Source organism: Mustela nigripes, chromosome 8 (assembly GCF_022355385.1).
Source record: "Mustela nigripes isolate SB6536 chromosome 8, MUSNIG.SB6536, whole genome shotgun sequence".
Lineage (NCBI taxonomy): Eukaryota > Metazoa > Chordata > Mammalia > Carnivora > Mustelidae > Mustela > Mustela nigripes.
This window is the reverse complement of record NC_081564.1, coordinates 32,662,657-32,690,523: the sequence shown is the minus strand read 5'-3', so window position 1 is coordinate 32,690,523 and position 27,867 is coordinate 32,662,657. Positions and strand designations below refer to the sequence as shown.

The 27,867-nt window shown below is 43.3% G+C and overlaps 1 protein-coding gene across 4 annotated transcripts in view; it reads right to left on the bottom strand.

Annotated features, from left to right (window-relative positions):
• PIEZO2 (piezo type mechanosensitive ion channel component 2) overlaps positions 1 to 27,867 on the bottom strand; it is a 454,403-nt gene that overhangs the window by 69,810 nt on the left and 356,726 nt on the right. For all 4 annotated transcript variants that reach the window (XM_059409177.1, XM_059409173.1, XM_059409174.1 and 1 more), the window contains 11 exons: positions 25,170 to 25,387; positions 23,115 to 23,275; positions 13,994 to 14,170; positions 13,592 to 13,717; positions 11,974 to 12,174; positions 11,047 to 11,251; positions 10,824 to 10,925; positions 9,397 to 9,562; positions 4,878 to 5,121; positions 2,511 to 2,607; positions 1,275 to 1,434 (listed from right to left, as the gene is read on the bottom strand). In XM_059409177.1, coding sequence (XP_059265160.1) covers positions 1,275 to 1,434; positions 2,511 to 2,607; positions 4,878 to 5,121; positions 9,397 to 9,562; positions 10,824 to 10,925; positions 11,047 to 11,251; positions 11,974 to 12,174; positions 13,592 to 13,717; positions 13,994 to 14,170; positions 23,115 to 23,275; positions 25,170 to 25,387 — 1,857 coding nt within the window. The remainder of the gene's footprint in view (positions 1 to 1,274; positions 1,435 to 2,510; positions 2,608 to 4,877; positions 5,122 to 9,396; positions 9,563 to 10,823; positions 10,926 to 11,046; positions 11,252 to 11,973; positions 12,175 to 13,591; positions 13,718 to 13,993; positions 14,171 to 23,114; positions 23,276 to 25,169; positions 25,388 to 27,867) is intronic.

Genomic DNA, 27,867 nt, shown 5'->3' with positions numbered 1-27,867 from the left:
ATCTAAGGACCAATACTGCTCAGAAGAAGGCAAAAAGACACATTTATCAGCACAAATAGCAGCTGTTATATGAGTTAATAAAATTACTATTAGGACAAGATAGCATGGACAAATCCCCAAAAGGAAAGAAAAAGAAATAAAAAAGGACAAGACATTGTGCTCTAACGAAACCGATGTCCTGCGTGTTAGAAAAACCATTATAATGGTAAATTCCTGGGTCATTTATTGTACATAAAATGAAGTCATTGTTCCTATGTATAGTGAGGGCCTAGGGTATCCCCAAACTCCTCAGATTAAATGTAGGTCCCCTACTGAAAATTCTTTCTACCAGGCTCCAAGTTAGTTAACAAAGGCCAGGAGTCGCTCCTCTATTAATGGACTTCTGCAATAAACATTTTGTTTATCCTGGCAGAGGAAAAGAAGAGTCTTTAGGAACACTGGCAGTATAAACAAAAGTGTGTTAGTCTAAACCACAAATCAAAATGATGGATTTGGGGGGAAATTTCATATGATACAAGCCGATGTTTATCAGACTATTTAACACCACAGATCGGATGGGATCTAGTGAGGCCAGTGTTTCTGAGACGGGCAGAGCAGGTTAGGGTACTACAACCTGACCTCCATGGCCAGTTTCTTCCCAGTCTTTCCCCCCAAACCTGAAAGATCAGGGAAAAATTGAAAAAGGGGTGGATAGGGATTAAGAAGAAGATGGTAGTAAAGGAATAGAACCAGTGGCCCAGAGAAAAAAATCAGATCATTGGGAACAAAGATGGAAAGGATGGAAAGGATAAGAGAAGATAGATCAGGGAGTTGAGAATGAGCCTGGAGTGTCACACTCTTCAACCTGAGGTCTGAAAAATAATATATAATTGTGTTTTTCTCTATTTTCTGGAGTATCTTCTAAACACAGAGTCAGAGAAGAAGAGTGTGGACTAATGTCTAGACCAACATGGCCTGTGGTTATTGCTTTGGCTGAGGCCAGAATGACCTGCTTCTAGTGAGTGGTCTGTGCATTGAGGGCTCTAGACGACCCATTTGTCTCTGACTTTCCATAGGATCCCAGATCCTTGTAAGTGTAACTTGGCTCCACAGACTTTCTTGTTTATTTTAAGTTTTAAAGGCCTTGTGCTAAACCCTTCTTGGACTGGTTTTCCTAGAAGGAATTTCTTAATTTCTTAGGAGTTTTCCAGGCAAGCTCAGGCAACAGCACTGCACAATGTTACTTCCAGACAGATTTTTTAAGAGAAACCATTCAATTCCATGGCCCGACCTACCTTGAGGCCAGGATCTGTGAAGCTTTTATATCAGCTACAACATGTAGGAAATAGTAACTCATGAAAACTCTTCTCTGCAGCAGAAGGAAGGCAAAACATATGCTGTCCCAAATAATTCCTGCTTCACCACTGGGTAATTTGCATGAGGAATCATCATCAGCTAGGGTAAAAATATAGGAAAAAAAAATTAAAATTAACATCCATTTTCATTGTTATTTTATAATATCTGTGGTATGATCAGGCTTGGGCAATCCCACAGGCGTAGGAGCAAATTCCTGATGCATGGGTACATTTATTTATAAGCAAAGATACAGGTTTCAAATCCAATATCAACCTTGACTTATAAGATTGACCACAAATGACCTTGTGGCACAGGAGGGTCTCTTTGCCAGGAATGGTTCCTGAGTGCTTCTCTCAGTGGAAGAGAGCTCTCTTTCTTCCTGAAGGGCCATGGAAAAATAATGTCTGTATGTCCCAACGCGAAAGGCAATGCTCCGATATAAACAAACAAACAAAAACAAAAAACAAAACTACCTCTTCTGGGAATGGTGATCCGGGCTAATCAGAAGTATAGTCTATTAGAAGAAAAGGTATCAACAGACATCTTATCCTAAATCAGAACAAATACTCAGTTACTCTTCATTGTGGGCAAAGCATAGCCTGGATTGGAAGCCACAGTGGGGAGAATGTCATGGTCAAGTTGTCCCCATTCTGGGCACCATGGAGGACCAAGCACGGTATTGTCCCAGGTTGTGGTGCAAGAGGCAGAGGGAGAGAAATGGAAACTTCTGGAACTGCAGAGACCGCGAAGGTCCTCCCAGTTGTTTTTCTGAGTCTGAAGCTTCCTGAGCTTCCTGAGGAGAGAAGGACCTGAAAGCCAGAGGAACGCTGACAACCCAGGATTCTAGTGACAACCACCACAGGCCTATGGCCTTCTGTAACTCTTCCTAATGTAACTCAAAGAAGTTTGGGGAGTTATACTGGGCCACACACAGTCTCCAGACCAGCCCAGAGCCTGAGAAGTTTCCAGAGGGTGATCAAAGTTGTCTGGAGTAGGAGCACTTCCTTATGGACAATAGATTTGTAACGAGCTACAGTCCTATTGCCTTCATCTAGAGGTTGAATTCACTGTCCCTGTTTTCTCTTTATGTGCTTTGGCCCAATTTTAAAATTAGAACAATACAACCGTCCTTCCTTCTCTCTCCTTCCACTTTCGGATTTGCTTTGCATACTTACGCATTTTATAGCCTTTGACAGTGCAGGCCAGGCTGAAAGCTTGGATCAACCAGCAACTATTTTGAACCAATTTTTCAATGTATCCACATGCTCCTATCTGAAAAACAAATGGGAGTGGCAAATTGTGAAACTCTGTGCCCAGAAAAAGAGGCTGATGCTTTGTGATCCTAGTCTGTGTAAGAATTCACAAAGTCTCCATGCCAACAGGTCTAGGAGGCACCTGTAGAACCTCAAATCTCAGTTACCATGGGATAACGCATTTGATGCTTTGGAAGCACCATGATTTCCTGGGGGAAAATAAGCCCCATGAGTAAAGGGAGATCTTTAGTGTGATGATTTCAGCACTTAGAAGTACCCATCTTTTCATAGAGAAAATCATGGACTCCTGTAGGAACAAGCCAATTCTGATATCAAATGGGTGAACAATGACCACCCCCACCCCAGAACTTTGATTTTGGTACAGTTATTTTCTTACACAATTGGACGAATTAAACTTATGCTGTTTGCCAGGAGATCATCACAAACACTAGTTGTATGGCATAGTTCTTAGAATAGGAAAAGAGCTTGCGTTTTGAGGCTCTTTTGGCCAATTCTCTGGGCAAAGGAATATAATTCATTGATTGGCATGTCGTTGTCTCTCCCATAACAAAGATTTATGTTAAGTTCACATGCTGAGGGGGAAGAAGTTTAAACAGACAACCATTGCAAGCTAATTCATAAAGGTGATGGCTGAACTATGTGTATTTCCTGGGAACATATGAGGTAGGAGGATATACTTGGAAGTTGTTCCCAAGGTGAAAGTTTTTCAGTCTGAGTTCCTGCACCTATTCTAACATGCTCTTCACATGACCATCTCTGCCCTACATGGCCATGCCTTTGTTTGGGTTCTCTATGTTAGGCATGTCCTCCTCTCTTTGTCTCTCTGAACACCCTTGAGTCTGGTTTTCAAGTCTCCAATCAGTTCAAATGGCATCACCTCCAGGAAGTCTATTCCCAGTTTATTCAGGCAAGGTATGAGGCACTTCTTTTTTGTTTTGGTTTCCTAAAATCTTGTGATAATTAGCTTTTATGGACCACATTCTAATTACTAATAAGTAGGCATATCTTCCCTCTTAGAATATGAGTTCCTTAGGGTAGAAACTGCAGGCAATACTATATCTAGTTCTTGGAGACAAAAAGAGTGCCTAGCAAGTCTATGATATAGGTTTACAGGATCAAAGAATGAATGAACAAATGGACTTTGTAGCCATACGTTTCCAGGATTGGCTATAGGAATCAGCCTCTGGCAACAGATCCCTCACCATCAGACTGGCCATTGATGAAATGATGTTTTTGTTCTCTCTGTCCAAGAACTTTCAATACTACCCTCAATATAAATAAATATTGGGGGGGGCAAAATTGCTGCATAAGAATCACTTTTACTATCAACTGATCTTAGACAGAATTTCAATGTCTTAGACAAAATAAATGACTCAAATACATATTTATGGTGACACAGACTTGGCTCTTGAGGACCTCTAAACACAGAAATACACGTGCAAAAAGAAAAAAAAAATTAAATGCCTGCATGGTAGACTTGCTAGGTGAGCTCATCTTTCAGTAACCAGGAAGGTGAGAAGCAGGAAGCTGTTAGCTCAGGGCTCATTCTAATGCACTCTCAGTAACCGGGAGCAGCAGGCACAAGGATTAACTTTGACTTAGGGCCAGCAAGAGATGTATGAACTCCTTCAGCTCATGAAAGGTTGTTGTTTAATTTCCTGAAACAGTAAATAACTTAGAAGGTGTCTCTAGGGTCCAAATGATTTTACGCAATCCTGGGATGACTAGTGGGCCGTGTGAGTTACCTATTAGGTCAAGGGGGAACGTGGTGCCCCAGGACGTGGCTATTTCAAAGCAGAACAACTAAACTTTGTAGAGGAAGGACATGTGTTTTACCCCTACCCTTTACTGGCTTATGCTTTCATAATTATTTCTAGGTAAGCCAACATGGTATCAGTTTGAAAGAGATTCAATGACTAATTCAGCTCATAAATGGGCCAGTTTGCAGCACAAAGTGTGAATGGTCACAGATGATCATCGCTCATTGGAGATGGGATGTTGACTTGCAAATACATTTTAGAATGTATTCCTACAACTCCCTGTCCTCCTGTCATGTGACTTTGAGATGGCGGAAGTGAGCAAACAGGACTCTGCTTAATGTGGCGGCGTGAGAGTAATAATGGTTCTCTGAATCCTGACTTTGCATCATCTTATTTGGGGCTTTTAAGAAAGGAGTGTGACCCGCAAGTAGGCTTTTAATAACCACTGAGTGGGCTGTTTACTCTTGTGCTAAAACCGCAAATGTGTTATGCATTGGGAGGCACTTACTGACAGTATGTTTTTCATCGTAATCACGAACACGTTGTAGGCAATCAGCCAGTCCCAATAGCGCAGGATACTCTTGATGGGTTTCAGCAGCAGATCGCCCCCAAAGAGCAGAAAATAGAAACAGGCCACCAAGTAACCCATGCAGAAGATGCTGATCCTGGTTGTCCCCGTGATGAATATGATAGTTAGGACAAACCAGAAGAGGTAGCTGAAGATGATCACCTTGGACATGTCTAAGTAGGATCTGGAAAACAAAACCGAACCATAAGAGGACAATACTCATAAACAAACAGACAAAAATTTAAGGCAGGAGATTCCATGGTAAGGAGGGAAAGAGTTTGTACTGTTCATTTGACTCAATATGGGAGCACTTTCCAGTCATATTGTGAGCTTTGTACTCATCTTTCACTTAACACTGCCTCGTCTATAGGAAATCCACACCCAGTTGGTAAGAGATGAATAAGTAAGTGGTGAAAACACTTATCAGTGTCTTATTTGGGCCAGCTTTCCCACACACTGCAGCATCTTCTGCCTACTCTAGAGTACTCAAAATTCCTCACTGTCTTCTCATAGGAAGCACGAATAATGGTATGGTGGGGGAAAGTCTAAGAAACAGATGTCTCCCCAAGACAGAGAACAGAATGAACTGGAAACTGACAGATAAAACAATCTGTGTTACATCAAAGGCCTTACTGGAGATGGAAATCCCTCATTGACCATGAGAACTTGTTCTCACAAAGCACACACAGCCACAGTGGGACTTGGAGGCTTTAATCCAACACTCTTGTTTTTGGATGGTCCTGGGGTGAACTCAAGATGCCTTTTTTGGGGGGAGTGTTGTCTCCCTATGACCTTCATGATGAGAGGTGAGGGAGAACTGAGGTCAGTCACTATGCAACAAGTGGCAGCTTCTGGGAGCTTCTGAGCATGGGTCTTTGACAGCCAAGTGTAGTGGTACCCATAAGCCTAGACCCATCTGGGGTGGCTTAATTAGATCTTCATCTTGGAGATTTTCTTTGGTTGTTTCTCCCCACAGGTAAGGAGAGAAGCAGAGCAGAACCAACTGTGGGTCAGTTATTTGATAATGACTTGTTATTTTATAAGAATTAATAAGCAACATCTTGATACAAAATAAATTATACTGCTCAGCCTCATTAGAGAAAGCTGTTCCTAAAAGGTACATTGTAGGGTGAGCAAACTTTTTTAAACTTTACTCTTTAGGGAGTAAAATATTCAATCCATTAAAATGCTTTCATGAACTTTCCCTCTCAAATTTATTTCACCTTTCTTTGATGTCATAGTCGAAGGAGAATGAATACAATATCAGGATTTCTCAGCATCCCAGGAACATCGCTGGTGAAATCAGTGATTCATTTGAGATGTAATATTGGAATGCCCATAGGGCCTTCTTCTTCTTCCTCTTTTTTTTTTTTTTTTTAAGATTTTATTTATTTATTTGACACAGAGAGACACAACAAGAGAGGGAACAGAAGCAGGGGGAGTGGGAGAGGGAGAAGGAGGCTTCCTGCTGAGCAGAGAGCCCGATGCATGGCTCATTCCCGGGACTCTGGGATCATGACCTGAGCCAAAGGCAGATGCTTAACGACTGATCCACCAAGGCACCTGCCGCCCCCAACGGCTTTCTGGTGTGTGGTGTGTGTGTGTGTGTGTGTCTGTGCATGCGTGCACACTTTAGAGTCAGCTGACTGGGCCTGCTGGCATTTTGTGAGTGTGTGTGTAGAAACGTGTGTGTGAGTACAACACGTGCTTTCTGTGGATTTCCCTTCCTTGCCCACAGTTGGCAATTCCTACTCCTGGCGCCCAAGCCTCAGGAATCACTTGAGCCGCATCAGGCTCAGAAATCACAAGATCAAGCTTGAAAGTCACTTGGAAAACAGCAATCAAGGGGCTCTGAAGAGGAGCCCCTATGCACACTGAATGTGCCCAGGGGACACGGAGTGAGGTGAAGAGGCTGCCTTCCAGAGCTGTAGAAGAGCACATACCCACAGAGAGGGCGCGGGGGATGCCACGCCTCCCACGGCAAAGTGGTCACTTGCTTCCCACTCACAGTCGTGCTGTGTGACAGGTTACTTCCTAAGACGCATTTTTGTGGCAGTCCTCATTGAGACATGGAACTAAAAGCTTGAAATAATTCAAGTTTTCAATGATACCGCTCTAAAAATCAGGGGTACACAGTTTTCGAGTTTTAGGCTTTTCATAAATACACTGTAGAGTTGCATACTTGTCTTTCTCCAACTTGGCAAACTGATGTGATAAAAAAAATTCCTTTTGTTCTAGATTTCCTGTCGCTGTGAATGTTCAAACTATGTCTGATTCATGGTAAAGTGTAAACATATGTTGTGAACGATTTCTTGGGGATTTTACTGTTTTGCCTTCAGATAAATACTTTTTTGGGCATCTGGGCAGCTCAGTTGGTTAAGTGTCTGCCTTTGGCTCAGGGTGTGATCCCACAGTCCTGAAATCAAGTTCTGCATGGCGCTCCCTGCTTAGTGAGGAGTCTGCTTCTCCATCTGCTCTCCTACCATGTTCTCTCTCTCAAAGAAATAAATAAAATCTTAAAGGAAAAAAACCCCTAATCTTTCTCCCTTTATGATAGGGAAAAAAATCAGCTGCACTGATATTTTCTGTTAGTGTTATAGAGAAGAGATAAAAAGTGAAAGTCTTATATTAGTGTTTAGTGTGGTGCCTTAACTCTAAAAGGAATGTTTAGTTCTACATAGCTTATCATTTTATTTCTTGTTTTAATTTTCATTTTTATTATTTTTTAAAGATTTTATTTATTTGAGAGAGAGAGAGAGAGAGACAGAGAGAGAGAGCACAAGCAGGGGGAAGGGCAGAAGCAGAGGGAGAACCGGACTTCTCATCCGGCATGAAGCCGGATGTGGGGCTCGATCCTAGGACCCTGAGGTCAGGGCCTGAGCCAAAGGAAGGTACTTACACAACTGAGCCACGCAGGCAGCCCTAACTTATCATTTTATCATTTTTTTATTTTTTAAAGATTTTATTATTTATCTGAGAGAGAGAGAGAGTAAGTGATGGAGAGAGAGAAGCAGACACCCTGCTGAGCAGGGAGACAGACACAGGGCTTAGTCCCTGGACTCTGGGATCATGATCTGAGCGTAAGGTAGGTACTTAACTGACTGAGACACCCAGGCGCCCCACCTCACTTATGGTTTTAAAGCAAATTCACTTATTGGTTTGTTCTATACATGCTGAGCTCTTAGGTCGCTGAGAGGCACAGAAGGACCTCAGCACCCAGGTTTTAGAGCTAGGTCGATTGGGTTCAAATCCTTGCTCAGCTTCCTCACCTGCAAAATGGCGATAATAATAGCTCATAGGTGGCCATTTGGGTAAGAGGGCTTCATCTATGTAATGCCCTTAGAACAAAGGGTGGCACACAGCAAGTGTCCAATAACTGTCATTACTAACAGGACCCTATGTGTTGTAGGAACAACCATTGGCAAGGATGGGGGACAGGCATGCCCACAAAAGTAAGGTAGAAATGAACTTTGCCCTAAGTTGACTATATTTCATGGCAGGGTGGGGAGAAGTGGGGGTATCAAGTTCTTCAAATAACAATCCCCTGCAAACACCATACTCTGGGACTCAGAAGCCAGGGAGCAAATCTCAGGTGAGGAGAGACACACTGGCTGGCCCAGGACTGATCTCCACGCTGCACACTGATGCACATCTCTCCCAGGTGGGACTGTGGACCTGGAGGGTAGATGCTAACTTGTGAGGATCAGGGAGTCTGGAGGTGCAGGGCTGGTGAGGAGATACAAACAATCCCACCAGCTCTTCTGACCCCAACCGCAGGGGACAGAGCTGGATTGTGATTGCTGACGGTGGAGGCGGGGGTGTCGGCCATGACTGAGGGGCAGTTGAGAAAAAGCACGAAGACTTGGGAACCCAGAGAACACAGAAGGAACACAGAGTGAGAGATTCAGTCAGGTTTCAACATAAACTCTGCTGAGGGGACAATCAGGCTGCCAAGGTCACCTGCCACCAGACTGGAGAGGAAAGAAGAGGTCGGAGAAGTTGCTGCAAGGGGAACTGGCATGCCTGAGGGGACAGCACACAAAGGGAGGGGCAGCAGAGGATAGGCTGTGGTTCCCAGGCTGCCACAGTGCCCACTGAATATGGAGGACCAGGTGGAGGACAGGGGAAGGGTAAGAGAGTGAGGAATGGGGATCAGGATGGACAGAGATGAGGAGGCAGAAAAACAGAAGATAAAGATGGAGGGGTCTCTGTTGGGGTACCAAGAGGCAGAATCACGTTTGTGAGGGAAGAAGTGAAGGGAAACTGAGGGCAAATATGTGGTCCATGATGAGAAAGGCAGAACCAGATCTGTAATTCAGAGTCTCAGTCGCTTGACCACCAAACCCTCTGTCTGCCAGTTTCTAAAAAAAAATGGCAGAGAGAGAACCGGAAGTGGAGCTATGTCCTCTGGGTGACACGTGCACACAAAGCGGCTTTGGCCCCATGCAGTCATGCTCACCTGCAGTGGATGAAATCCGGCACCGGGTTATGCTGGCTGAAGGAGGCCGCGTCTAGGTTCATGCAGATCTCCACGTTGTCCCCTGCCATGATGCGCACCGCAGCCTTGTTCTCATCCTCGAAGATCTGCCTTTGCAAGGAGGCACACAGGAGCAGCATGAAGTCATCTGGCAGGACAGAGAGATCACGGAGTCACCTTCTTCTCTTCCGGGTTTCCATGATGCAGAAAACAGCCCCCACAAGGGAGGAGCCTCTCCCTCCCCAGCTCCTTAGTGCATCACATTCCCAAAGTTCCCAACGTACAGCCCTCCCTGGATTCCAATCTAGGGGCCAAGTCCCACCTTGCCCACCATGGACGATGTAAGGGAGGGGTACAGACACGGGAGAGCACAAGTATTCCTAGCCTTGTGACTTTCTTATGGGATAATTTTTTTTTTTAAAGAGTTTATTTATTTATCTGACAGACAGAGATCACAAGTAGGCAGAGAGGCAGGCAGAGAGAGAGAGGAGGAAGCAGGCTCCCCGCGAGCCCCATGTGGGGCTCGATCCCAGAACCCTGGGATCATGACCTGAGCCGAAGGCAGAGGCTTTAACCCACTGAGCCACCCAGGTGCTCCTTATGGGATAATGTTTATTTGCATTTATCTCCCACCAAAATTTTGAGGAAGCCGGTTGAATATACTTCCCCATCTTTATCTTCTTCCTCGTGGTAGAGCCAGGAGCTTGTGGCTTTCTTCATCCTTCCATCCCCCATTGTATTTGTAACCAAACACTGTCCAGAGTGGGCGGAGCAGTGAAGGCAAGGAGTGGAGGTGAAGATCATGGCCAGTTATGGGCAGGCAGCCTCCCATACATTAAACGTGAGTGTGTGGAGGCAGCATGGTCCCTCTGGAGGTGACCTTCTTGTCTTAGGTGCAGCTGCTCTGATCTTGGGATCATCAGCCTGCCCTTGGAAGGGCCAGGGGCTACAGCTCATGCTCGAGCATCTGCAATGTGGTAGTACATTCCTAGCTTCCACAGTCTTAGCATTGGCTTTGGTCTGCCCGCAGTGGCAGCATGAAAGATCTACTTTGCAAAAAACGGGGCCTCCCTCCACAGCTTACCTTCTAGAAGGTGGATAAGTAGAGGTGTGTGTATATGTGTGTGTGTTGGGGGGAGCAGTTGGAGAGTGTGTGTGTGTGTGTGTTGAGAGGTAACATTATGTAAGTAGAGATGGTATTTCCGATGTTTACTTATTTATTTTGCAAATGGAATAGGGCCAGTAGAAGCCATTAAGGACTTGTGATATTAATGCATCAAGACAAGCTTTTTCATGATCACCAAGTACGCTGGAGGAAGCAGGGGCACTAAAGCAGAACCCATGAAGAAGGAGCAGCAAAGAGGAAACCAAACCCCAGCGCTCTGCGGCCCCGTGGCTCCAACACTTACAGACAAGAAACACGGGGTTGGGCCGCACGATGAAGTCTGGGAAGTACAGCCACTTTATGATGTTGTCGTTGAAGCTAGCCCCCTTGAACCTCCACGGGTAATCTGCAGGGACAGAAGTGGCAAAGAGTGAAATCAATGTGCTCCTCCCCTGCCCTCGTCCCAACCGTCCATGGCACCAGGGCTGGTCACCAGAGCGGCCAGCGCCCGGGAGGGGCCCACGCACCTCTGCAAGGGGCTGCAGGGATGCCGATGCAGATGAAGTACTGGAAGGTGATGATGCAGGCCAGGAAGCAACAGTACTTGGGCCAGATCTCCGCGATGGCCTTTCTTCTGCGCCGGTACAAGACAGCAATCAGCCAGCAGGCGTGAATCATGGCATAGAAATCCATTCGCTGGCCAATTACGTTAACTGACATTAGGAAACAGGTCTGTGTAAGGATGAAAAGAGGCAAAGAAAAAATCGGGTTTACAGGGAAGGGGAGTGGTGTCACCTATTAGCCCTGTGCAGGTGGCTCAGAGACCTGCACTGCTGAAGAGGGCGGGCGGGGGGGTCTGTCTGTGCATGTTCACTGGGTCTTGCCTCGGTGGGGTGTCTTACAGCATGAAGACTGAAATCTTGTATAAGTTACTTCCAAGGTCATTTCTGTGAATAAGAACCACTTCAAATCGTGGAAAGAATATAGCTACAATCTCTCCATGAAGCCTCACTATTCCAAATTCTTTCTATAAAGAGGCAGGCAGTGCCACAACCGTTTCAGGTCAAACCAGTTCATTTTGGCACAAGTTAAACTCTCAGAATGCGCAAAACACAGAAAAGATTTGTAATACGTTAAAGAAGACAGTGAGAATGACCAAATGATATCCACACATGTACGAGGCTACCGAGACCTAGAGAGGCCAAGTTCACTGGGGCAGAATATGGAGCACTGACCTTGGTCTTAGAAAACTTTTAACAAGGCCAGGTGAACCCTTCAGTAGAATGTCCTCCTGCTGGAATTGTGGGGGGGGAACAGTCATCACATCACGGAGATGGACCAGTAAGCTCTAGTGGCCTACTGGCCTAAAAACAGCAACAGGGATTTTCATAGAAAAAAGAAAACAAAAAACAAAACAAAACAAAAAAACAACCCATGTCAGCAAGGAAACTCACCTCCAAACCAAACTTGTAGAAGAAGTAATTTATGAAATATTTGGCACAATTAATAAGTCCATCATCTAGATGGAGTCTTGTAATGTCGTGAAAGATGGTTTTAGACACAGGGGCTGTGAGGTTGTTTCGACCTCGATAGTATTCCTGATGGCGGTAAATTGTAACCTCAAAGGCCAGAATGGCCAGCATCAGGAGATGATTCTACAAAGCAAGAAAACACAGCCAAACGCTTTAGCTTGGTCACTTTAAGCAACCCCCATAATCAATCCTTTTTTCCTCCATTTTTGGTGTCTAAAAAAACAATGTTTATAAAATCCCACCTCTACAGAATTATTGCATTCAATGTTCATTTTCCCTATGGCATAGTAACAAGGTGGAGAAACTTGCACTGTGCCAATCAGGATAATTTCTGGGATGCTGGAATCTAGACTCTCTAGAGAGAGAAGGCCGGTGATGCTCATTCCTGTTTCCGGGAAAGTACACTAGCCACAGGAAGATACAGGGGCCAGCTGCCTTGGGAGAGTGATCCAAGCTTACTTGCAACTCAAAGTGCAAAAGAGTCCAGGGCCATCTGGGAAACCGACGAAGCTGTAGGGGAAATCTTTCAACACCCCAGAAATCTGGCTAGAGAGAGCTCGGGACTGACAAGCATGCTGCTGACCATAATGTAATCATCATAATAATGAAAATAGTTCATGTTGATGACACCCCATGGGCCTTACACCATTCTGATTGCTCTTTTCAAGTATCAGTTGGTTTTATCCTTATAACCGTTCTTGATGGTGGGTGGCATTTATATTGCTGCAATTGATGTCTGATGTATGAGGGAAAAAAAAGATAAAGCTACCCACAAAAAAATGGGATGCCTAGTACTTTGAAAAATTCCAGGTGTTGAGTATAAATGCTTTATTTCTAAGGGCTTCTGTTGGTGTGGTTGGAAGACCGCTTAGATTACCCATCAAAGTAAAACAGGAACGGTTCGAAGTATGTCGCTTTTGTTATGGTTGTTTTGACTATTTGCAAAGTTTCTTTTCAAAGACAGGTTGTTAAAATCTGTATTACCTCTAATGATAACCAGCTGGAATTCAATTGAAAAATTGAAGAAAAAACTGTATTACTTTTCAACATAATATAGGTCCTTTATTCAACATTATAGAGAAACAATTTAGACAGCAAACATTTCTCGTAATGTTCTACCTGTTTCTCAGGAATAATCACTGTAGACAGTTTGGTATATTTTACTCAATATTTTTTTCTGCATCTAGAAGAAAGCATGCCATGCAGGGTGTACTGAAATTTGTCCTTTCTCTTAAAAAAAAGTTAACATATTTTGGATGTCTTTCAACATCTCATAGTATCAATCCACCTCAATCTTTTAGTGGTTATAAAATATCCTAGTGAATATATTTGTCAGACTTTATTCAATTAATCCCAAACTCCTCAATCAATTTCTTTTCACAATGGGGCACTGATGGTAATGTCTAGTCATTTGTTTCTGACTCCAAATGTCACGTAAAAATGCAAGGTTATGATCAGTTGTGATATCAGAGTTCTCAAGGCAAAGGAGGTCAGGTGTTAACTGTGCAGAGGCTCAGGTGAAGTACAAAGGAGGTCTTACCCTCAGGTAGACAAGCAGAGGGGAAGACTTCCTCAGGCCCACCCATTCTGTTGGGTCAATAGGAGCACTGTAGAGCTGAGACTTGTTCAGCTGGTGGATGGGTATATTCGTCTGGTTTTCATTTGGCTGAAAAGAAGAGAACGAAGAGTTTAAAAAAAAAAAAAGTTGCTCAGATTGGAAGAGCTCAGATTTTTCTCCTCAACCTTTGTGCAAACGGACATGGTAGGACCGGAAGGGAAAGTTCCACTTCAGAGGGGAAGAGGACTAGGGCCAGGACATATCCAACATGGCAAGAGGTGACTGAGGGGCTGGTCAGAATGTGCTTGTGGGTGAGGGTTCCCCAATATCTGTGTCACTTCCCTAAAGACCAGTCAAGAAAAGTCCCCTATCTTCAAGGCTCACCAAGGAACAGTTGACAGAAAAGTTCTCGGGCTTAATGGTTTGCAGCTGGTACAACATTTTGCAAACGATGATCACACACGTCCAGACAGTGCAGACACTCGAAGCGAGACGACGCAGCTTGGCGTATGGCAGAGCAAAAGCCCAAGAAATCAAAAATACATAGTTGAACAGAGACACCTGAAAACATAAAAATCAGAAATGGAGATTAAAAAATACATAACACAGTACAACAGCCATGAAATGTGGCAACTCGATTTATTCAGTTCGGCAAAGTCTGATTGAGTTCCTGGCATGTACGAGGAATTGCCCTACGTGTGTGTGTGTGTATGTATGTGTGTGAATGTGTGTGTGTGGTCTTATACGGTGGAAAGGTACATAACCAAGTAATGTAAGTATAACGTAGCAGTGGGTCAGTGATAGATGGAACAGGCTCCTGTGAGAAGACCCAGAAGGGCTCCCTGGCCTCATATGGAACTTCCAGAACATTTTCTGGAAGGAATACTACCTGAGCTGGGCCTTGAAAGATGCAGAAAGCTAGCCAGGCCAAGAAGGTGAGAAGTGTGTTCCAGGTAAAGGACATACAGGTAACAGGCAGGAAAGCATGAGGGAGCACAGAAGGGACAGGTGACCACAAACAACGGGAAATTCTGGAGTTATGTGGATGAATGGCAGCAGTAAATGAGGCTGGAGATTCAGCTGGGAGCCACACTTTATGAACCTTTTTGAAACCATGCTGTGGCCTTGGAACCCTCTGTGTGGAAAATAGAGAGTTAATAATTCCCAGCGAAAATCTTAAGGAAGGATTTTCATTTTGTTGAAATAAGTAGAACTAAAAAATGGAGATGCATCCATGGGGGTTCAGGGAGAGGTTGGGAGACCCAGTCATGGCTGCTGCTAGGAGAACCTGACCAGGGCCCAGGGCCATGGAGCAGAAATGGGGAGGAGTCACGGATTTGAGATGAGAAGTAAAACTAGATGGAGCTGTTGACTGGTTGGTTGGATGGTTGTGGCTGGCGTACATGAGCGGGTACAAGGAACACCTCCCAGGTTTCTGGCTTGGGAACCAGAGCCCTGAGACAATGATAGTAACCCAACTGGCACAGGATCTTGGTGGGGGTGGGGAGCAGGTGTAAAGAGGGAAGTCTGTGACCACAACTTGGCTTTAGACTCTGTGTGTGTTTATCAATCGGGGAGTGTCCAATCATTTCCAGGGGTTCTCCACAGCCAACAGTTCATGGAACAATATAGAAGCAGAGCCATCTTACTCACCCACGGAAAACACTCAGGGGATTCAAATAATGATTCATATAAAATCGGATATTGTTAAGATAATGTCATAAGAGCATTTCATATTATCAGTATGAATTAATTAACATTAATAGCATGCAGTCAGTTGATAAAATTCCACATGTTGCCAGGGCTATGCACTGTGGGCTATGAAAAGTATGGTCACCTGATTGGCGGCAGAACTACACAACAAGAAAGGAAGAGTCTCCAGGATAGTATTTAATTCTGTAATTTAGTAAACACTACTTTTCTACTTAACTACTCATCGCTGTCCAGGAAAGGAACCTCTCTGGGAATGAAGCCCTGAGGTATTAGGGTAATAAGAACTGCATTTCAGAATTAATTAAGGAGGAAAGAAATACCGCCCTGTGAATTCTACCACACTCACAAACACAATAAATGTTACATTTGAACAAAGCATGACTCTTCCTTAGTCATTGGCCAGAGTCATGTTAACTGGGATATTAAAAAACATTTCTTTCGTCTTCAATGAATTCTGTAAGCCTATTAAAGCTACTATGAAATTGTCTCGTTATTCCTTTTAGTATGTATTGAAGGCACTGGGCACAAAAATAGCACAATGAAGTCACATAGAACTCTTTTAACCTTTGAGTGTTAGAGAAAGATATGTTTTAAGAAGTCCTAACTAGATCCAAGGTAGCATATCCTGTATGGATTCCTGGCCTCAAAAAACACATGGGTAGTGCCGGGGAGAACTGTGTAGACAGCTCGTGACAATCTGGTAGAGGCAGAGTGTCTGCCTGGGCTGAGACCAGCTGTATGGAAACATGAGGCTGATCAGCTGGTCCAGGGTTAGGGAAAAATGCCCAATGGGCTTTTGATCCAAACTAAGGCTGGAGGGACAAATAGTAGATATCCAGACAAGGGAATTGCAGGTGTGAGACCTTTTGGCAATGGAGAATATGGGATGGACATCCTTGGAGTAGTAAGTGGCTCACCATGAGAGCAATGTGATCAGGGTCCCTTCAGAGGGCTGCTTTGGAATCCACCTAGGCTAGGGCATCTAGGAAAGAAAGTGGCGAAGGAGTCCAGGGCTGGATTGTGAGGGTCCTATAGCTCATGCCTGTGAGGACGGGAGAGTTGTTGAAAGTTTTTGAGTCGAGGATTAATGTGATCATATCTACGCAGTGGAAAGACTGTTCTGGTTGGCTGATGGAATCCATACAGGTAGGAGAAGAGATTGCTGCAGGGGTGGGCATCTGGTAGAGCGATCTAAAAGAGAAATGATGTGGAGGGAGGTGGTTCAGTTTTAGAGATATTGAAGGTGATTTGGGGAATTCAAGGATGAGGTCATGTCCAGCTGTCACTTGGAGATGCGAGCCTGGAGTTCAAAGACCGGATGGGATGAAGACATAGATGTACAATTCTTGCATATAGATAGTGAATCACAGGCGTTCAGGAGACCACCCACAGAGTGTCTAGAATCAGAGAAGGGGCTGCAGTTAGAACCTGGAGAAGAGAGGAGTTGGTAGGAAAAGAAAGAGCCCATGAATGAGGCAGAAGGGAGGGGCCAGGGAAGTGTGCTGTTTAAGAAGACCACAGAAGCTCTTCAAGGACAAGGAAATGATCGTCAACCTCCAATGTCATAGAGAATCAACTAAAAGGAGGTCTAAATAGCGTCCGTGAGGTGGGAAAACACAGATTTGGAGAAACACCATACTTCGCCCAACATAAACATGGTTGATGGTGGTCTTATCCTTTCCCTGATGGTGGGAGTCTCGTGGAATGTACTTAAAAAAGTTACAAAAGGCAAATATCTGGGCCCCAGCCAATATCTGATGAATCAGAATTTCTAGGGAACTAGTTGGTCATCCATGCAGCTCACATGTGTCCAGGTGATTCTTATTATCAAGAAATTTGGGGAAGTAATTTTATGCCATATGCTTTCCTCACCAAACACTTTTCCATAAATTGTCACTTTCTCAATATAAACTTGTAAGGTTTGAGACCACCACCTTGAGAGAGGAGCCCCTGAGAACTGTGGTCCCCGCTGTGTGTTGGCCCAGCGGGCCTCCTCCCTCAGAGCACCCGCAGCCTCAGAGACCGCCTCCACAGTACTTCCCTGCATGACATGCCCCTGTCTTGCACCCACAACCCTCCTGGGAATGTCGCTAATGTGACTTTGGTTTCGTGTACCAGCCATGACCATCAGACTGTGAGCCAAGGCAAGAAATACGGCTTCCATGCCTTTGTGTTAACATCTAGCACAGTATACGCATTCACTTTATTGTAATTTAAGTTTAAGTGCGTGATTAAGGCTAAATGAATGATTAGTGAGACTGAAGATAATAACAAAATGTCAACTGGCATGTAGAGTAAATCTCAAGCTTGCAAAGATGTTTTATTCCTTTCCTTCAGCCAGTAAAACTTTACTGAGCTGACACAGTTGACTGGGTCCCATAGGAGCTGCTCAGGATGCTAGAATAAGGTGCGATCCCTTCCTCAAAGAGTAACCCAGTCTCTCAGAGCTTTCTAGAAATTAGAAACATAGTTGCATATAAAAAAGAGGATAGTATTTTTCATATATATATATTTTTACATATACCATAATTATATATAACATATATAACATAAATTACTATATATAAATAAATATGTATTATAAAAATAGAAATAAATATAAGTAAAAATTGCTATATGTAACAAAAAATATTATAAATAAATAAAATTACTATATATTATAAATAAACATATTATAAATAAATATATAATAAATTTATTTAAACATAAATAAATTACCATATATATTATAAATAAACATATATACACATATATGCATATGTATCCACTATATATATGTGTGTGTGTGTGTATGTATATATATATATATATATATATATATTTAAAATCTAGGTCCTTCCAAAGTGGTGTCCCTCTGATAAGAGATACTGATGTAAAATGAAGGTCTCTATACTAAATTCCTTCTCATGGGCTCTTCTTCCTCAGACGCCTATGAAGAGAACCTTGTAAAGGTTTAATGTTTGACCCCACAATGACCTGAGAAATGACTCTGAAAGTTTGTGAAAACAAGCAGCCTGCTGATGGCCTTAGATAAGGATGAGGATTTCACTGGGTTTGTTGACTTTGTTCTCATTTTGCCATTTACTGATAGCAATTTTTGAGAAAGGGTATCTTTTGTACCAATCAAAATTAATAAGCTATGAATGGAAACATCATTGTGACAGAAGCATCAGTGACAGGCTTCTCTGGTTGAGAATGAGCCAAGCCTTCAAAGCAGAAAAGGTCCCTGAAGGTATAAATCAGCAATTCATAGGTCCACAGTGTCAGGGCTGCTGGTCACAGGTGAACACTGCCCCTGGAATTATGTGGCCTAGCTTCCTTCCTGTCCCCATCCGATGTGAAACCCTGGACACTTGTGTTTGTTTTCAGCCAATAAGATTCAGACATATCATAGCCTGGGTTTGGCACATGGCTCCTTCCAGGAATCAGTGTTTGGCCTTCTTCCCCAACTGTACCCATAAATAGAGAAAGAGTTCAAATAAAACCTTATGAGGCGCCAAGTTAGAACCGATGGAACCAAAACATTCCGAAATGAGGTGCTAAGCCAGCCAGGTAGAAATTTCAAATCAAAATAATTGATGGGAAACCGTTTAGAGGTCTTTCCAAGCTCTCTGGGAGGGTACAGATGGGTCAAGATGGCGAAGGTGACAGGAGGGAGTGTGAGGAAATTTCTTCATAAGAGGTGCTTCTGTCAGTGCTTGCCCATCACCCTCCCCACCAGACGATGGGGGGGGAGGAAGGGATGCTATATTCTCTCCCCAAACCCCAAGCAAGGAGCTTCAAGAAGCACCAGACAGAGATGCTAATTTGTGTATTAGGGAGTCTGGACACCGTTGTCCAACTTCGCCCAGAAAGCCCAGCTGTCACGGACTAGGTGACCAGGACAGGAATTGCCTCATTGTGAGACACATACTCTAACAGAGCACAGACTGTGTGAGTGCATCCCTTAGACCTGAAGGGGGAAGAGAGAGCACCAGAGCCATCCTAAGTCCTGCTCTGGGGACATTCGTGCGTGGGGGATGGGACTCCGACAGAAAGGGTCAGGAGGAGCAGATGCTGGGAAACCAGGGGCCAGAGGAGGCCCACGAGAGAAAGGGGAGATTTAATCAGCTCCGGGTCAGTGTGAAGCCATCCTAAGACAGCACACCGCCATTCCCACCTAAGGCTGTGGTCCAGCATGGGAGACCTTGTAATAGCCCTTATTTCACTGGAAGGAGGGACAGGGAGGGAGGCAGTGAAGGAGGTGTGTGTGAGAAAGAAAGAAGCTGCTAGAAGAGGTAAGATATATCTCCACATCGCCACATGGTAAGAGATAGAGTGTTGTGTTGGTGTTGTGTTGGTGAGAGAAAGGGGAGTGCTCTTGCACTGTTGGTGGAAATGTAAATGGCTGTAGCCACTGTGGAAAACAGTGTGGAGATTCCTCACAAAGTTAAAAATAGGTCATCTAATTAGCAAGACAGGAAACAACATGTGTTGAAGGGGATGTGGAGAAAGGGGAACCCTCTTAGGCTGTTGGTGGGAATGCAAGTTGGTGCAGCCACTTTGGAGAACAGTGTAGAGATTCCTCAAGAAATTAAAAATAGAGCTTCCCTATGACCCTGCCATTGCACTCCTGGGTATTTACCCCAAAGATACAGTATAGTGAAAAGAAGGGCCATCTGTACCCCAGTGTTCATAGCAGCAATGGCCACAGTCACCAAACTGTGGAAAGAACCAAGATGCCCTTCAATGGATGAATGAATAAAGAAGATGTGGACCATATACACTATGGAGTATTATGTCTCCATCAGAAAGGATGAATACCCAACTTTTGTAGCAACATGGATGGGACTGGAAGAGATTATGCTGAGTGAAATAAGTCAAGCAGAAAGAGTCAATTATCATATGGTTTCACTTATTTGTGGAGCATAACAAATAGCATGGAGGACAAGAGGAGTTAGAGAGGAGAAGGAAGTTAGGGGAAGTTGGAAGAGGAGGTGAACCATGAGAAACTATGGACTCTGAAAAACAATCTGAGGGGTTTGAAGCAGCGGGGGGTGGGAGGTTGGGGGAGCAAGGTGGTGGGTATTAGAGAGGGCACGGATTCATGCTGAAAATAAAGAAATAAAAATAAAGAAAGAAGAAAGAAAGAAAGATTAAAAAACAAAACAAAACAAGTAAACCTTTGCTATGTAAACCGCCCCCCCCCCCCAAATAGGTCCTCTACCCTAGGATCTGGCAATTGTACTGTGAGGTATTCACCCAAAGAATACAAAAACACGAATTCAGAGGGATATGTGCACCCTGATGTTTGTTGCAACGTTATTTACAATGGCCTAATTATAGAAACAAACCAAGTCCCCAGTGACTAATGAATGGATAAGGAAGATGTGGTATTGGAGTATTACTCAGCCATAAGACAATAAAATCTTGCCACTGGCAACAATGTGGTTGGAGATAGAACATATTAGTATACTAAGCAAAGTGAGTCAATCAGAGAAAGACAAATACCATGCGATTTCACTCATCTGTGGAATTTAAGCAACAAAACAAATAATCAAAGGGAGGAAAAAGAAAGAGAGAGAGAGAGACAAAGCAAGAAACCAACTCTTAACTATAGAGAACACGTGGGGGATGGGTGCAGTAGGTGTGGGATGTAAGGAAGGCGCTTGTGATGAGCGCACGGGTGATATATGGAAGCACTGAATCACGGTATTGTACACCTGAAACTAATATCGCACTGTGTGTTAGCTAACTGGAATTTAATAAAAACTTAACAAAATAGAAAAACTTCCATCTTATTGAGAAAAAAAAAAATCAGAGTTTGGTTCTTTTCTGTGACCAGACCAGTCTAATTAATGAAGTAAGATTCTGTTTGCTCTCTGAGGTAACTATAGGACTTTCTATGGGCTGGAAATGATCAGAAAGTTTTGCATTCAGGGACATGGAGAAAACTTTCTCTGTCGAATACATTTTAAAGGGAACGTAGAGGTCTGAAATGAAGTAATTTTTATGAGGACACCCCACATGTTCTGATTGCTTGATACTGCAGTGACATTAGTAAGAATAGGCCATGAAGGGAAGCCCAGAGACCAAAGTCAGTGCACAGGAGAGAGTTCATGATGTCCAAGGATCAGGCAGGAACTCACCCTTTGGGGCCAGGGAGCCCTCCTGTGGGCGGGATAACAAGATGTGAAATGAGGGTGACGCACTTTGGGCTTAGCTTTCTCACAAGGGGATTCTGGCAGAGGTTAGCAGCAATGGAAGCAGTATTTCTCTAAGGCATGAGTGCCTTATGTGTCTTAAAGTTATAGGTGAAAGAGATGGAATTAGGGAGGAAAATTCTGGAAGTCTACACAATGAATGAATCTGGAGAGGGAAATGGTTGTATGCCATCAAAGGCCTTTTTCCTAATGGTGTAACAGGATGAACAGGTCATGATGCTTTATCTACTCGACAGTCTATGAACAAGACATTCTTGGGACTCATTAAGATGATTTTAACAAATATAAGTCTGCTTTTTATTTAGGATTTGTAAGAAAGGGTTATCATTGAACTCTTCCTTTCTCTTTCTGAACTCCAAAGGATGGATTTCAGATAGTGGATTTTCTGTGCTCTACTCACACTAATTCTCTTCATTTAATGCTGATTCCTGTCATAAAACTGTCTTCTTTGCAACAACTTCTCATGCCATCCAAAGACATCTCTGCATCAGATTTGGTTAACTCTGAAATGGCCTTTGCTTTTTGCAGCCAAATGCCTTCTCTTGCCCTTCTTCATTGCTCTTTAATACTTTATCCTCAAATTCTTTCTGAATTGGTCAATTAATGGCTACAGTTAAAATGCTTACACATCTTTGTCTTCAAGGAATACACATAGTAGGCTTGATTTTAGTTCTAATTAGTGTGTATACTGTTAACAATGGAGAGCATGTCCCTCTCTGCTATAAATCTCACAGGTAGAATAGTTTCTATTTTTTTCCACACCTGGCAGTGATCATGGAGGCATTCCAGATGGTTTGCATGAAGTCGAGAATGTTCTAGTTTAGACTAGGGAGCTCGAATTAAGGTTCATCCTTTGTTACCTACTTGTGGACCTTTTAGGTGTATGGTGGTACGGTTATATGATGTTATTATTTAACTTTTTTAAAAATTAGAGGCAGTGGGTTCCCTACTGAATTTTTAGAAGGCAAAGACTCCTCAAATTGTCACTCAAAACTAGTTCAGGGAAATGAGAAACATGTTTCAATTATCTGCTGAATAAATTGAGAGTTAATATCTTCACAGTCAAGGTCAAAGAACTATGGGCTGAATGGTGGCTCTCCTCCTTCCAGAGGAGAAAACAGAACCACAATATAAGGTTGAAACGTGGTGTCTTGTCTCAAAACATCCAATAATAAACAAGGTGAACTCTGGCACAGATTTTATTAAATTTGAGGGCTGAGTTTACTCCTTGGTAACATAAACTGGAATATTACTGCTTTCCTCAGAGAGATTTTATGCATGGGTAGTACAGAAGGCAGCCTGCTCTCACACAATTCAACTAAAGACTCTGAAAATAAGTCACCTTTCCGATATGACCAAGCCAATCAGGAACTAAGCCAGAAGCTTCTTTCAGCCCTGCTATCTTTCCCATGTCTCAGGACAACCGTCCTTTGGTTTTCTGCATGTCAAAGCGTACGTGCTGTCTCTAAGTGTTGGTGCTCTAATGTAATGGGGATTTCATTTAAAATAAAATCATAGAGTTGTGAAAGGTAAATGATGATCCGCTGTGGTTTTGTTTGGCCTGAAGACAATAACAAATGTCCACTTGCCTCTTTCACAGAAACCCAGATAATGTATGATGAAACGATTTTGATGATATGCAACTCCAAAATCCACCACACGAACACCTGCAGCTTGTGGAAATATTCCAGGAATTTTAAGAAGAGCACAGTGAGACGGTCAATCACCAGATGCCATTTGTTCCTTAAATCTGCAAAATAGTAAATTCACCCAAGAGCATAAAACATTGTGGGTTGGTTTGTTTGCAGTATTATTTAAAGAAGATCTTGTAACATTCAGATGGGAAGGAGAAGGTGCAAAGAATAGTAGAGGATGTATTTAACGAATACCAAAATCTGGAGGAAACGTGGTCTATAGCTCCCATGGCATGATGATTTAGACATGCACTGAGACTCTGAGGGATAAGGTTGCTTTCCTTAAATTTGTTTAATCAGGGTGAAGAAGTATTTTTTGACCTCTTAAAGCTGAGCTATAATTCCCTAATTTCTTGGGAACATTAGGTAGCTGAGTTCCCTTGAAATGACATCTTTCTTGCTTCTGTAAGTTCCAGGGGCTTAAAGAGGGAGTGGATCAAGCTCACCGGTCACCCCAGAAGAATGAGGGCCAAGAATCTCTGTCTCTTTGCAACTGAGAATGAACACTGAGTGTCTGAATGACCCAGTCCCAATTCCCGAAATGTGGTCAGACTCACCCTAATCAAAATTTTTGATCACATTAGTCATTCCCTTCTTTCCACCTTGTGCTAAGTAGTAATACTTTGCAGACTGGGGTCATGCTTCTGTCTATAAGGGCTTTCCTGGTCCATGTGACTGAAAGTCACCATAGAACTATTTTGTGGACCATCATGTTACCACATGTGTAGACAAAAAGCTCACCAGCCCAGACAGGTAAGACCTGAGCCTCTCTTTAAGGAGCTTCTTCTTCACATGGCTGGGGTGGTTGTAGCAGTTATTGTCTTCAGTTCTGAAAGTTTCAGTAAGGTCCCAGTTATTGTGAAAAATGCATATTTACAAAGTGACACAGATAATAGTTGATACAAAGATGTCAGTCATAACCGACCATAATTTAGAGTTGTAGATGGCAAGTGTATGAGGGAGTGCCAGAACAAAGGGCAGTCCACAATTTCTGGGGAGATCCTCTTAGTAAAGCTCAAAACCATCATGAAGTAGTTGAGCAAATCTTAGTCCTAAGTCCTGGGTCCCATCGAGCTTGGTTCTCCTTCATCCTGAGGAATAACCATTACTTAGACATGGAAAGGGCCATTCTGGGTCCCTCTAAGGATCTTCTGAGATGAGGGGGTAAAAGGGACCAGGTTTGGGGGAATTTGCCTTTGGGAGGGATCTTCATCCTTGTGCCTTTTCATTTTCTAATCCTTTAAAGCACAGAACCCTGGAACAGACTAAGCGTTCTGCCTTCTCTGCTCTGTTAGATAATGCGTCCTGGTCACCACATACATCTGGTTCTCGTCAAGCCCCATTAAACATTACCTCAAATCTATGAAGAACAACAGAAAAAAGAGCCCAAAGAATAAAGAGGGGGAAAACCTAAGCTGACAAGACAACAAAAAATCCTCTACGAGTTGGCTTGATACGATAATTATCCCATCGCTCCTTTGTTCCTCCAGTTCCCAGGTCCTGAAACAATTGGACCGAATTACAAGTATGTTCTTAATTACCAGTTCCCTGGGGAAGTTCCAGACTGGTTTCTTTGAGAATGCGTTTGAAAAGGCCCTGTCTAGAACCTTCTGAAATTCTACACAGCTGCCTGCCTCTGCTGCTGGTAGGAAACATCCCCAACTGAAGACACAGGTAGGAGCTACACCCACCCTGGGCCTGGTGGGGACACCTCTGGCAGATCAGGAGACGAAAGTCAGTCATCTGCTCTCTTCTCCTACCTCAGATTCACAAGGAAATGATGGGAGCAATTGGAACCACAATGTTGTAGCTATAGCAACTAAAAGACCGCACCCCAACTTTTACTTCATGGACTGGATCAAATCTCTATCCATTGGGAATGTGTCTGTTTCATTCACTGAGTCTGTCAGGCAGGATTTTCTAAGCAGCTACTGGTAGTGGGCAGGTTACCTGAAGTCTCTTCCTCCTCATCCTCCTCTTCCTCTTCCTCCTCTTCTTCCTCCTCCTCCTCGCTGTCTTTCCCAAGCTCAGCCTTCTCAGCCTTATAAGGGCATCCCTCTGATTTGTCGTCCCCAGGCTCGGCCAGCTTCCGGATGTCCGGCTTCTCCAGGCTGGCAGTCAGATTCATCATGGCGAGGTCCGGAAGGCTTCCTTCAGGGTGGGCCAGTCTGTTGGCAGAGAGCAGCTGAGTCAGGGGAGGAAAGAGCGCCAGGAGAGATTGGAGTTGAGGGGGCAAGTAAAAGGAATAAAAATCAGTAAAATAAAAATCAGTGCAGGTACACAGGCCTTGCAATGTGGGGTCGTTAGCATCTTGTCACTTTTTTTTTTTTTTTTAAGCTCTTTCTAAAAACAAACTGTAAACTCAGTTAGGTCTTGTTAGCTTTTCCAATTCAGGTTCTAGTGATTAGTCACTATTGAGAGCTATCGACACCTAAACTTGACATTTTTCCCAGAGGAGAAAATGGTCAGAGTTTAGGATGTAGAAGCATGAAATGACAATCGTGTAGAGCAAGCATTTCATGGCTTCACGGGGGACTTACTCATTTTGGTGGATTGGTAATTTTTTCTTGATGCTGCTCAAAGTAATTGAAATAGAAAGGAAAAAGAGGAGATGAGAACAGAAGAATTATAAGGAATGTCAGAGATCACACATCATGCTACATATCATCCACTATCGCATTCCTGTATGCGGATGCAGTGGTCCTAACGCCAAGAGCATTCCAAGATGGCGTCAGTAGCGTGTTTTGGCTATGAACCCTAGGCTTGGCCACTGAGTTGAGAGTGGGCAGGATTGCAGGTCATAAAGGTAGAGAACGGAGAGACAACAGAGGCAAATCACATCATGCTTTTTAAGGAATGCAGCCAACCATCCCGCAAGAATCCAGTCATTCACACTCCAAATAGGTTTTTAAAAATATATACATATTCTTAAATAACATGTAATCACAATCAACCTTTTGCACAGACTTATCCCACTCTGCCGTCATCTAAATCATAGGCAGTGGAAGCAAAATGCTTTCGGGAGTAAGAAGTCAGTATCACGTGCCGGCCCGTGGGCACCAAGGTTGACTGAGGGACTAGCCATCTTCGGGACACAGGGTGTGACAGCCCGGGTGAGGCATGGGGACACAGTTTCACCGAGCCTGGACAGTACCAGGGGCATTCCAGCTTATTTCGTGTTAGACAGTAACAAGTATCATCTTCCTCCTACATTGTTAAAAAGTATCTTTTTTTACTCATAGCCAATTTGAAGAAACATCTGTGGGCAGTAAGGAAATATCATGGAATCATCTATTGGAAATACTGATAATCTTCTCCATTTGTAATAATAAATTTCATTTGTAATAATATATTTCAGCCTAGTTATAACAGGAAGGACAATTAATAATGTTATCCTATCTGTATAATTGTGGGCTCCAAGTATATTATTTAATCTTTCTGAAATTCATCTTTTTTTCTATAAAATCAGTAAGTTTGACTAGATAAAAATCTACACTTCCTTACAACTCACTGATTTTATATTTGAAACACACCTGTGATGCTGGGAACCTATTGCAATGACTCAGCATTGTCTTTAGACTTTCCGAACCTTTATCATTCAAAAGTAATTCCTCTTAACAGGGTGCCAAGCAGGTAAATTATAGGGTGCAGAAACATTTTGTGAATTGAAGAAAGACAAAATGTCCTGAGGATGTTCCCACATTGGTGGAGGGAGTTATGATGACGTACCCCCTTCTTATTTTCCAAAGCTAGTCAATCCACTCTCCTGTCCTTGGGGAAGTCCCCCAACTCCTGAAACTTCAATACCACATTTTCACACCAGCACTGCGCATCAAATTCAGGGGTCATATGCGCTGTTCTTGTTTTGCTGGGACTTGGCATATGAAATGGTGTTAAATGTAGAAGCAGTCAGTTGTCACACAATTGTCAATATTTATATGTTCTCTGCAGCACTGGTAGCAGGTGCATTTTATAAGTGAAAAGATACTTCTCATTATGACATTTGGTGGAGGGATGACCATCTTGGAGTGCACTTTTCCCCTCTACATTAATACTGCCATGACTTTGCACTGACAAGAAAAAAACTTGCCAGGGATTAGAGTTAATCAGTGGAATGAAACTTACAGAGATGAGGCTGTTTCTGCAGCTGTCACTCTGGGTATGTAACAAATAGCCCTCAAGCAAAGAGGCCCCCAGATTGTCTTGCCATAGGTGGGACATATTGAGGGGAGATTAGGGAATGAAGGAATCAAAGAAAAACACTGGAGTAAACCTAGTGGAAGTATGTCTAGAAGATTGACTTCAGAAACTCATAACAGTCCACAAGAGATCGAGGACTAGATAATGCTGGGGAGAGAAAAGAACATAGTATCTGCATCTGAACCAATTATCTGTGTATTTCTGTCTAACACGATCCTTAGGAGGAAACAGGGCATGTAATTCCTGGATGCCTCCTGGAGCAGTCTAACATCAGGAGCTCGTAACGGATGACAGAGAAAGAAGGGAAACCTGTATTGGGCTGTCATTTACTTGACTGTAGGAGTCTGTTAACTGAGAAATTGCATGAGATAATCTGTGTTCATAAAATGTGTACAGATGAAAATATTTTTAATGCCTGATTGGGGTTTACAATTTTAAAAAGGACACC